At 40.0% G+C, this 11,884-nt stretch overlaps 2 protein-coding genes across 3 annotated transcripts in view; one reads left to right on the top strand and one right to left on the bottom strand.

The window, feature by feature from the left end:
- Positions 1–2,547: 2,547 nt before the first annotated feature.
- hsd17b3 (hydroxysteroid (17-beta) dehydrogenase 3) lies at positions 2,548–8,059 on the bottom strand. 2 transcript variants are annotated; one of them, XM_040195715.2, is made up of 12 exons: positions 7,800–8,059; positions 5,924–5,956; positions 4,861–4,907; positions 4,604–4,679; positions 4,360–4,464; positions 4,187–4,254; positions 3,816–3,860; positions 3,491–3,525; positions 3,301–3,382; positions 3,166–3,231; positions 2,920–3,069; positions 2,548–2,828 (listed from the first exon to the last, which is right to left on the bottom strand). In XM_040195715.2, exons 1-12 carry the CDS (start codon positions 7,948–7,950, stop codon positions 2,685–2,687), a joined length of 1,002 nt encoding a protein of 333 aa, XP_040051649.1. In that variant the 5' UTR covers positions 7,951–8,059; the 3' UTR covers positions 2,548–2,684. The 2 variants fall into 2 exon arrangements, with proteins under 2 accessions (XP_040051649.1, XP_040051650.1); XM_040195716.2 differs by lacking the exon at positions 5,924–5,956.
- Positions 8,060–8,983: 924 nt separating this feature from the next.
- ipo11 (importin 11) overlaps positions 8,984–11,884 on the top strand; it is an 81,847-nt gene continuing 78,946 nt past the window's right edge. Inside the window, exon 1 of the mRNA XM_040195663.2 lies at positions 8,984–9,170. The gene's annotated coding sequence lies outside the window, so the exon portion shown is untranslated. The remainder of the gene's footprint in view (positions 9,171–11,884) is intronic.

The raw sequence follows: 11,884 nt of genomic DNA, 5'->3' as shown, positions 1-11,884 counted from the left end.
TTCCTTTCCTCCCTCGCTCAAACACACAGGCCGTCCCCGGAGGCCTGACCACCCAACCAAAGCGATGACTTGTCTTTGACCCTCCTCTTGATGAATCCCTCATCTGCTCGGGACGTCAGACATGTTGAAGCTAGTTTGACTTAATATTTGAGCTGAAATATGATCCCCTTGATGGTAAAAGCATTATCCTGCAGTGTAGGAGAGATGCTAACTCACACTGATGCTCTGTAATGGCTGTGAACTATTTTGGCTACATATAACGTGCTATTACAAGTGCAGTTATATTCACTTGGCAACTCCGGTAGCCTCATTTGATGTTTGGGAGGCTTTGAAGATGGTTTTGAAAAAGTTTTATTCAAAGCGTTTTCTCAATTTAATTGCAGATCCCCTCAGGGGAGGAAAGTCCCCGCTCTTGAGAAACAAAGTAAACAACTTTGGATTTCAGCAGGTGACAAACACGCTCCACTGTGGCTTTTAAAGAGGTGCAAGCATGGGAACATTGCAGTTAACACACGTCCTTGAAAGTCACAGCGTTTTTTTCATTAAAAAAAAAAAATCTAAAATACTTTTCTTTTTGTTATACAGGATTTTATTCTTTCTTTCAAGTGGGAAATACACGTAGTATTTCCCCTGAGAGTGTTGTGCGACATCATCAACAACAGACATCCCATCTGCTCCATAGGAATATTTTCAATGTGTGAGGTTTGATCATTCCGTCTCTTCACTGAGAACCAATGAGCAGCCTCAGTTTGACAACTTTATAATATCAATCAGAAATAATCTGTCATCTGTTTAAATTGAATCGTGTGTGTGTGTGTGTGTGTGTGTGTGTGTGTGTGTGTGTGTGTGTGTGTGTGTGTGTGTGTGTGTGTGTGTGTGTGTGTGTGTGTGTGTGTGTGTGTGTGTGTGTGTGAGAGCGAGTAATTCTGTTACCATAAAACCTTTTTCAGAACTTGATATTTGGTTCCCTCTAGCGGCTTTATTACATATTACGGGTCACAGGATGAACTACACTGGGAATACTTTGCACCTGAATTTGAAATGTTTTAAATGAATGAATTAGCCATAACCTCTTATTAAGGATATATAAGAAATAAATAGGACGTTTGGAGGAAAAGGGGGCTATACTGATAGCATTAGAAAACCGTTGTATCACGTAACCTAAATTGCCCATCTGGTTCTGATGACAGTTTGTTAGCTGTATATCAACTTTAAAAAGCTGTTTTGAAGTTTAAAATTGTGAAGTTAAACTTGACCATTTAAATATACAGAAACTCCTTAAATCAAGAACTGGTGATGTATTCATTTAGCGAAGCAAAGTTGACCTCGACCCCTGTCCTGCTGGCAAGCCAGTTAGTACAGTGTCTTCTTGTGCAGTCCAACCGTATTCAAACAGACAGAACTTTATTTAGCATAAACATTATGATGTTGGAAGATAAATCAGAATATGTTTATTGAGATAAATGAAATCAGGCCTATTTCAATTACCGTGGGCCTTTCCAATAAAATCAAAAATGCTTGTTTACAACCCACAATATGGCACTATAATTGCTTTTATATGATTATCTTTAATAATTGAATTGCCTTTGCCCATAAAAGGTGTATAATTTAATTCTTTGAATGTATTGTAGTGAATTCTCCTCTTGGTATTATTGTTGTAAAATGGCTGTGCTTGTCTCAATAAGGGGAAAAAAAGACTATTCTCATAAAAATGTATTCTTTGCCTCCTTCAAAAAGACAGCTAGGCATCTTGACTCAAGGTCACACTGACCTCCCCACTCTCTTTTCTCTCTCTTTCTCAAAAAACTTTTCCTTTTCCCCTTTCATGGGGAGGATCATTCATCACAGCTGTCTAAACAGCCCGGTCACCTCATGATCAGTGACTCTTTTAAGTAAGACATCTCGGTAGCACGTACTGGTTCAAATGGATGTATTTCTGTGTGTGTGTGTGTGTGTGTCTGCCTCCGCACAGATGTTTGTGCATTGTCAAAAACACTGTACATCATGCTGTAAGCTATTAAAACCTGCGGCTCTGGGGTGAATCCGAATCTCTCAGGAAGCAGGTAGAAGCTCATTAGTCCTCTCGTGGCCCACAAATGGTTTTGTGGATCTCATAATGGTGACCGACCCCTCAGCAAAGAGGTCTGGTGGTTTACTCATCCAAATCAAGTGTTTCCCTCATCTTTGAGGGGAAGGAAGGAGGCTAATGATGGTTACAGATGTGTGTGTGTGTGTGTGTGTGTGTGTGTGTGTGTGTAGTGAATACAACAGGAAAGTTCCTTCAGTTCTGCTCATCACTTATGTTCTTCTAGATTTATGAGGAACACGTGTAAAGTGGTCTTACGCACAAACGTTCAATAAGGCTCGATACGACAACTCTCACAAGCTCACTGTGTTCAGCTCTCGTTTCGTCGAGCACAATGTATGTTTCTTGCTGAACTCTTCGTTTAGTGTGCTGTCGCACTCGACTACATAATGGAAAAAAGTGTTCCGTGATGTTGAATTATAGAATATAAAAACAAAATAGGTACAGTTCCTGATAATCAATAATTATAGAATAATTTTATTTTCATGAGTTAAAACATCTACCACTATATTTAAATGAGAATAGAACACAAAGGCCCATCAACACCTGTTCCATAATTTTATAATTGGATTTGAAGTGTGAAATATTTGCCTGCCGGTCATCCATTTCTACCCTGTTCTGAAGAGGCACTTGACACAGACACAGATGTCTTCTGAGCTCGCTTCTTGACGTAGTCTTGTAGGCCGTGTAGCACACACTCTGCATAGAGAATCTTGGCAGGAATAGACTGCAGCAACCAGCCCTATATACACGCGCACACACACACATCATCAGAAGGTCACATGTGTCTTTTTTGACGTTACTGTTTTTTTGGCATGATCAGATCGTCTTACCAGAAATATGTGACACACACTGCCGTGCGTTTTGTCTCCCGCTCTGAGGTACTGCAGGGAGCTTTTGACAAAGTCTTCTGGGGACAAAGTCACTGTGTTGGTCTTTTGATAATCTGCCATTCGAGTGGAAACCCCAAATGGAGCTACTGTCTGAGAACACGGGAAGAATTAACAGAACTTTGTGACAAAATGATTCGATTCGGCATAAACACCTTGAGGTGGAGTCTTAAAACGGAAGCATTGTACCTGTATAATAATCCCTTTATCTCTGTATTCAGCTTGGAGACCTTGGGAAAATCTTTCCACAAACACCTAAAGGAAGGAGGAGTCATACGGCGTGAATGAGGAGAGATGGAGGTGTACTGGCGATGCTGTGCTTACCTTAGATGCAGCATACAGAGTGTAGAGGGGGAAAGGAATGGAGGCAATTCCTGATGAAATATTTACAATCACCCCTTTTCCCCTGTACAGGCAGAAAGACATGGTCTTACATCTGTATCTAAACGGAACATTTTAGTCAGCATGTTAGAATGTGACCTCATTATATATTTCATAAAGAAAACATGAAAACCTGTTCTCCATGCCTGGAAGGATTATTTTGCACATCTGAAGAAAAAAAGAACATACAATCAGATTTGGGACAAAGGTTGACAAAGTTAACTTGGGTGTGAGGGAAACAAAGCATCCGACTCGATGTCCTCAGACATCCATCTGGCGACGTTCACATCGACAAAGCTACACAAGCAGGTTTGCTTACTAACGGTCTAATAGACCAAAATGTCCTGAAAAAAAGCATTCTGATTCTTCCCACCTGTCACTAAGACTTTGTGTGTGCAGAAACGTCTTGAAAATTGTGACCTTGTTTTTTTGGTGAGGGGTTTGTAAGAAACACTTACCTTGGCCATAGATTTCACATTGCAGTTTATCACCTTTGTTATTGTCTGAAACCATGAATAAAACATTTAGAAAAAGATGTCAGTATTAATAGTTAAGGGAAAAATAAATGTTAAGAGATGGATGTGCAATTACGATATAAATTACGAAATGAATATCTTCAAAAGTTTGTGAGGGGAAAGTTTGTCACAGGAATGTGTCATATTGAAAATATTCTAATGTTTTACAGGGAAGGAAAGGCATTCAATTGATTTGCTAGAGCACAAGGAATCACACAGAATCCATGCTGGTGAGAAAGACTCAATGTGAGTAGAACATTTGTTTGTTGATAATAAAGCACCACAGGCCATCTAAGACTGCCGACACCGCTCACCTGGTCCAGCTCTGCACACTCAAGGAACTTGGAGGGAATGACGCTGGGCAGCATGCCCACATTATTCACTGGAGTTGGGGAAAGAAGAAGATTTGGTTTTAGGGAGGGAAAAAAAAGAGGCAATTAATGTTTCAATAATTTCATGGAGTTATGTATTCTTTCAAAGGTCCAACCTAAAATCCCAATGTTTAGGCCGCAAAGCTGATCCTCAATTTCACTGAAGACGTCCTCCATTAAGTCTGTTACAATCACTTTCACTCTTTGCCCTGTTGTAGCAACTATAGGATAAATGCATCAGGGTCAACAATAGGACATTTGATTTATGACAGATGACCACGAGCACATCAGTGGATGTAGTTCAAGTTTCAAAAGCAGACACAATAAAAAAGAAAGTCATTACAGAAAGCGAGTTCTCACCTATTTCCTTTGCCACATCCTCCAGTGCTGCTTTCGTTCTGCTCATGATGACCACGTTCATTCCTTGCTCGGCCAGCTGAGGGAAGCAAAGAAAAGAAGCAAATATTCATCAAATAAAAAGAATACATGTAACCTTCTAAAATATAAATGTTTACAGTCTTACAAAATGTATTCACTTTTGGTCTCTTATAATTTAAATCCAAGTACAAAAATGTAAACATGCAATAAGAAGTAGTGCTATTAACACAATGACTTACCGCCAATGCATATGCTCTTCCTATTCCCTCTGAAGCACCAGTCACCACTGAAAGAGGGATGCAGGAATTACAGTGCATCCGGAAAGTATTCACAGCGCTTCACTTTTTCCACATTTTGTTATGTTACAGAATTATTCCAAAATGGATTCAATTCATTAATTTCCTCAACATTCTACACACAACAACCCATAATGACAAAGTGAAAACTGTTTTTTGCAAATTTTTGCAAATCTGTTATCTGTGTTCACTTGTGGCTTCGGCACAACTCTGTGAATGTCCTTGAGCGGCCCAGCCAGAGCCCTGACTTGAACCCGATTGAACATCTCTGGAGAGATCTGAAAATGGCTGTGAACCGACGCTCCCCATCCAACCTGATGGAACTTGAGAGGTTCTGCAAAGAAAAATGGGAGAAACTGCCCAGAAATAGGTGTGCCACGCTTGTGGAATCATACCCAAGAAGACCTGAGGCTGTAATTGCCGCCAAAGGTGCTTCAACAAAGTATTGAGCAAAGGCTGTGAATACTTATGTACATGTTAAGTTTTCGTTCTTTATTTTTAACAGATTTGCAAAAACTTGCAAAAAACAGTTTTCACTTTGTCATTATGGGTTGTTGTGTGTAGAATGTTGAGGAAAATAATCAATTTAATCCATTTTGGAATAAGGCCGTAACATAACAAAATGTGGTAAAAGTGAAGCGCTGTGCTTTCCGGATGCACTGTATTGCTAACAATTACTTCCATTAATTGTCATATTCTCCTGTAGTTTCCTTTCTGGACAACAGAGGAACCAGAATCAGAACCGCGCCTCCCAACTCTCTCCCTCTGCTGTCTAACAAATCCCAGGAGTGTGTTTGTTTGAGTATGTATAGCATTGTTACTGGTAGCAGATTTAAGAAATATTAATGATGAAGATATTTGTTAATTTTATCTTATTAAGTTATGATTTATAAATCCCAACGTTTGTACAAAAGAATGATGGCATTCAGCCTTCATCGTAAGCCAACACTAGTTTCACTTATTTTGGCCGCTATCCAATTTTGGAAAAATATGGCGTCCTTCCCACCTTCTGTCGGTCTGGGAGAGGGTGAGATACAACCTGCAGGAAGAGTAGTTAAAATTACCCAATTTATATGACATGAAAAATACTATACCCATAAACTCTTTATCTCCTCAGGAATGTGAGTAAAACAAAGCCCCAAGATAATAAAAAGTGTCAAGTGTGACCCAAACTCCTGAGTGAACCTGGTGACCTGAGTTTGCAAACGTTGACTTACCCTTTGGGTTGAAAAAGCAGTACATTTCAGTTCAATAAACTCTCTGTGGACGTCAGCTCCAATTTGTTCACACAAAACCAAGCCCGTCATGTTCTAAAAGACTGCACTATGACTACAACATGTTCCCCACTTCTGATAAAGAATTTGCTCAGAGCAAACAGGACCTGCTGGTTTCTGAGAGTTTACTACTCTCCCATCTGCTTTGACCCGATTACGGATAACAAGTTATTTTCTTAGCTCATTTTCAAATTATAGGTAATGGGCATCTACTGCCTTCAAACAAAGCCAGATTTTTCAGGACTGTCATTTTAAAATGAATGAAGACAAGATGACTTTGGATGGGATGGGATCCATTGTTTTGATCTTTAAACATGGGAGCCATCTGACTGTGTCAAGTAACTTGAATTGGATGAGTAGACTCAATGTCCCCTACAAATGTGTGCACGGTCTTTGTTTCTTACAAATTTGTAACATAGTCAGAAGACTAAAGCTCTATTATTATTAATATTATTATTATCTCCTCCAGGCGGAGTATGCAATAGCTGGAGTTAACTGCCAATTAGTGTTCTTTATTACAGGAAGAAACATATTCAAATAACATTGGGTTGTATGATATTTTAATTCTTCAATAGGATTAGTATTGGCTAATCAATAGGACACCGTTCCAAAGTCCCAAATCACACTGTATGCCCCAATTGATTAAAAAAGAATCCCGCTGTAGGCTGGGAAACGCTCTGCATACTGATGCCGCACCCCATTCATCTCAGGGCACCGAGTCCTCTACGGCTCCCGGTTTTGTAGAAAATGTCAATCAAGAAGGGACAATTGTCCCCACAGGAGAAAAACATACCCTCAAGTTCTGTTAATTTACTATCACAATATATAAAGTCCCCGTCAAGAAGAAGGTGTATCCAAACTTTTGACTGGTACTGTACATATAAGTGTAATACACTTTACTTTAATATGCACACTGTTCATAAAAACACGCCCACATGTATTAATATGGTAAACATTCATTCCATAAGATGTCCTCAATTGACCTAAATCACTAAATGGAAAGAAACATAAATGTAGTTTCAGATTGTCAGAAGTTGATGCAGTGGGACCCGGTTTGTACCCGGTGTGTCTAAGACGTACTATTCCCATGGCTGTTTCCTCTCTGCAGTGGAAGGAAAGATGAGGCCAATGTTCTAGTGTGTTTTCTTTCTTTTTTTAGGTTTATTCACTCACTGAGCCTGAATAACCTATTCAAGAGTTGCCAAAGCAAATATTGTAATTCGATGAGACAGCTTTGGGAGCTGCTGAGGAATTTGTTGTTGTAATTAAAATGCACGGACATTTCCCTCAAGTTGAAAGAATGCCTACGAGTTTGATTCTCTGCACCAGCTGGAGAAACGGCAATTTCTTATGCCACTCTGAGAGTGAACTAATGTCCTTATTCCACCATGAAGATCGCGCAAAGATACATGGCCTACATGTAGTATCTTGTCACAAAATGTTTTCGGTAGTTAGTTATGAATGTGCTGACATTAGATCTACCTGACTCCATCTGACCCGTCCATTTCTGTCCCAGCATTCATTATACACAATGTGGCAATACTGTGTGTATGACATTACATTACAACACGTGCACCCCCCACACACATACACGCTCATACAGCTCACCTGCCCACGCTCCCATGGAGGTGAAAAAGTACTTTGGAAGTGGAAACCAAATTTTTGGAAAAAGCATCTTGCTGAAAAGCAGCAGTCTCACTCCGTAGCAGACAATGACCGCAAACCCAAGAGTAATGAAGAACAATTCCATTAAATCCATGCTTGTCTGGAAACAAAGTCTGCCTTTCAGACCCTCTGTGTTTGTGTATTCTCTGACAGAGTCTTTTTAGTTCAGTGATTCAGTGAAAGTAAAGCAGGACGGAAAGAGAAGAGAGAACAACTCTCGCTAGGACACTCCCATTTTAAGACCCCCCCTAAACACCCACAGAGTCACTCAACCTGTAAGTTACTGGCCAAAATACACATAAAAAATTCATCAACAAATGAAAAATGATCTAGGAAGGGAATGTATTTTACACTGACATAAGTGTTGTGTACTGTTGTGGATATAACACACACTGTTGTATGTGGATAAGTGTTGTAAATGTCCAGAACACATTAAAGTTCCTGTGGGCAGGGCTCTGTGATTTTAACTGGTGTTGTCTGATTTCATACAAACAAAAATGTATCAGATATATATATAAATATATATTGATGTGATACATATATATATATATACAAATAAAACACTCCTTGTCTTTACATGACAGAAGAAATGTGTCATACAAATTGACTGCTGAGTTCAGATTGAGCACACATTCATAATAAAACAACAATTTAAATGTACTTTTTGTAATCAATGTCATAGGGTGAAAGTTTAAGAAGATTTAGGTATGTATGTGGAGAGCCAAAGTAAGTGTATAGTTGGTAAAAGAAACAGAACTTCTAGTTTTACACAACTCCTTGTTGCTGTGCGTCTCCTGAGATTTTTCTTGCTTTGACTTGTCAGGTATTCAAGCGGCTGAATGGACCTGGATCAAAAACATATCAGGATGTTCTCATTATATACGTCTAACAAAAATGCCAACTCCCATTGGTTCTGACCATTTTTTGCTGTTTTATATAATTGGGACTGAAAATCATTGGGTTTTGGATGTTAAGTTGCACATAAATTGCACATGCATATGCTTGGATGTTTTTCATGGTTGTATGTTGAGCAGTTTGACATTCCTTGTTGTTGAAATTTGCCATACAAATAAAAATACCTTGTCTTACAGGATGAACAACAATACTTCACATGTTCCTCTGCAGCACTCAAGAGCAGTCTTGGCTCTCTTCATTCGTGACCAGGGACGCCTCCCCTACGTCATCAGCGTGCGCCTGCTGTGTCGCTCGCGCCATTCCTACAAGCGTGTGTTTTCATCCCGTTTCATTGCCATTGGATGAGCTTTAGCAGCAACTGCTACACAACTTATTCTGTTTTCTACCGACGTTCTTTAGGTGAGTCCGTTTCTATCTTTTAGATACGTTTGAGGAAAGACGTGATTTGATAGCACGGACGAGGTTGGCGCTTGTTTTCGCATTGAATTGAAGTTTAGCTCGCTAGCTTGTCCAAAGTTAGCTTTGGTGTTTAGGGTATGCACGATGTGTAAACTGTCAGTGCGGACCCTTTCACTGGTGAAGGTTTGGTTGTTTTGTTTCCATTGAACATGACATGATGAGAGGGCCACTCAAGCAACTGGGGCTACATTGCATGTGTTTGAGTCTATAACGTCAATGGCGAATCCAAATCATGTAAACGTCACGTTATTGGAACAGTTGAGTTAGTAAAAGTTGCCACTCTCTCCTGGCCCCTTACCGACGCACTGAGCTTGTTATTGTTCTCCGTGACCTTTTAAAACAACTGACGTCAACTAAACCCAATTCATACTCGAGATTCTTTCCCACGTGATGGTGTCATGAATTTGAAATTTGTATCATAACAATTCTGTGCATCCAAGTTAGTTAACGTCATGCCACTAGACGCATACAGCGTTAGCTGTAGCTAGCTTATGTGACCACTCGATAAACAGTAGGCAACTAACGTTTCGTTGGCGACAAAGACCATTAAAAAGGCGAAACATCAGCCATTAACCCGTCTAACGTTGGACAGGACAACACATAGTGCTGCCGTGGCAGGTTCGTTCACACCGTTGCGTAGCCATAAGACTACAAAGACAACACAACTGAAGTGCTGCTTGCCTGATAGCATGCTAACTTACCTGTTACAGTGACTGCGTAAACAGTCTAGTAGCTAAAGAGTTAAAGTAAAGTTTCATAATGCAAACTTCCGGCATATTCGTGAGAGTGCATTGATTTCACACCTTGTCAAAACTGCTTTGATTATAAGACACTCACACACAATAAGACATTTGTATATGTGGCAGTTTTTGTTAAAGGTTCTAGATATTATGCATGTTGCCTCACACTTGGACTGTCCTGGCTTATTGGGACTCTCAGAATGTATTGCATTAATGTAATTAGTAACACCTTTGCTTGCCCCTCCATGAATGTCAATGCATCAGTGAGGTAAAGAGGTCGATGATGTTTCGGATCTAGGGCAAGCTAGAAGCAGCACCGTGCACATCTGACCGCATTGCTGCTGTAACTGGATGTTGTTCAAGCATTTGTATCCTCGTCAACGATGGTTGGACATGACTGTAAAACGGACAGTCCCATAATACATATGAATTCTGTGCACTGCAGGCTGCTGCAGTTGACTTGAGTTTCCCTACACTGACCGCCTGTCCTTTTTTAAAGGTCTTCTGACCGCGAGATTGAAAAGTGGCAGAGGGTCATAAACAGATCTGAGCGGCATGTACCGGCATTGACCCGCCTCCTCTTCCATATGCAGATCCCGTAAATGTTTTTTGCACAGAGTGATGTATCTTTTTTTATCTTTGTAATTTCCTTCTTTGGCTTAAAGTGAGGATTTAGAAATAAAGATGAACTGCTTATTTTGCCAATGTTTTGAACCTACCGCAGCCAGTCAGACTGACGTGTGTGTGTGTGTGTGTGTGTGTGTGTGTGTGTGTGTGTACGTAACCCCTTGTATCTGCTTTGCTCATTGCTTGCAGTGAGAAGCATTGTGCGTGAAAAAACACTGCTGAGACTGGGGTTATCCGCAGAAACTGTCGACAGAGTTGCTGTGGAGGAAGTAAACAGAGCATTGCAGTGTATCTGACTTTCTAAAACAAGGATGTGTCATGTACAAGTGCAATAATATAACCGTGATAGCCTAACCTATTAACATAACATGCGCAATACATCTAATTAGTCCTGCATTATGGTTGGCAGTTTTATGTGGAAAATGAACCAAATGCCAGAGACACAAATGGCCTTCATTGTCGGTTGACTGGTGCTACTCTTGCTACGTTTGCCTTTACAGCAGAGTCTTACAATATATCTGTTAACTCAATTAATAACTCAGCAACTGTTTTAGAACTAACAGACCGTGCACATGGGTTTTGCCAAAACACTGCGTCAGCCCTAATTTATATACAATTACAGCATGCTGTGAATCACAGGGCTGGATAATTGTCTCTGGGCTGCAGATGGCACCCTTGTCCAGCATTCTCCCCACTCTGATTGAAACTTCCCACTGAAGGGTGTCTTTGACCTCACTACCTCTACTGGTCTCACAGCTGTCCGTATCTCCACAGTCTGTTATCAGTGCTTACCAAGAATAGAAGTTTTTTTTTTTTTTTTTCAACATAGTCTGTGTCTGGAATATTGGGCCTCATATAGCCCCTGATATAAATATCTTGACGTGTTTTTTGATTTTATCATATATCAGATTTAAAAAAAAGAAATCTTAAGTTTTGGAATGTGTCCAACAAGGGTATTCTTTGATATAATTAAAGCTGAAGAAAAACAGAAGTAGGAAAGTAAACAAGCACATATTTCTTCCCAACTACTATTGACAAACTCCTCTGGCGATGTTGCGATTTGAGGTCCATAAAGAAGATATGATGATCCCGAGCTCTACGGTGTATCATCCTATCTGAAAATGCTCTTTTTGAGGCACAGAGACCGCTTAATCAGGTACTTCCTTTTGAAACGGAAACTTTCTTGGAAATAGTTCCTTGTGTGGTAGAAATGACTGCCAGTGTTTCTCTCTGTATTCCAAAGGATTCGTTCCTCTCCATTTTTGATAGTGATTTCAGCGCCGTTTG

The sequence above is a fragment of the Gasterosteus aculeatus genome, chromosome 13 (assembly GCF_964276395.1).
Source record: "Gasterosteus aculeatus chromosome 13, fGasAcu3.hap1.1, whole genome shotgun sequence".
Taxonomy (NCBI): Eukaryota; Metazoa; Chordata; class Actinopteri; order Perciformes; family Gasterosteidae; genus Gasterosteus; species Gasterosteus aculeatus.
Note: the sequence above shows the minus strand (reverse complement) of the source record. Positions and strands in the feature narration are given on the sequence as shown.

What these genes read in the sequence shown, in the direction of transcription:
- hsd17b3 (XM_040195715.2), bottom strand. Translation starts at nt 7,950, where the DNA reads ATGGATTTAATGGAATTGTTCTTCATTACTCTTGGGTTTGCGGTCATT. An exon ending in CTCTCCCAGACCGACAGAAG is followed by an intron (nt 4,908 to 5,923) that starts GTGGGAAGGACG and finishes TCCCTCTTTCAG; the next exon opens with TGGTGACTGGTGCTTCAGAG. An exon ending in ATAAAGGGATTATTATACAG is followed by an intron (nt 3,070 to 3,165) that starts GTACAATGCTTC and finishes CCGTGTTCTCAG; the next exon opens with ACAGTAGCTCCATTTGGGGT.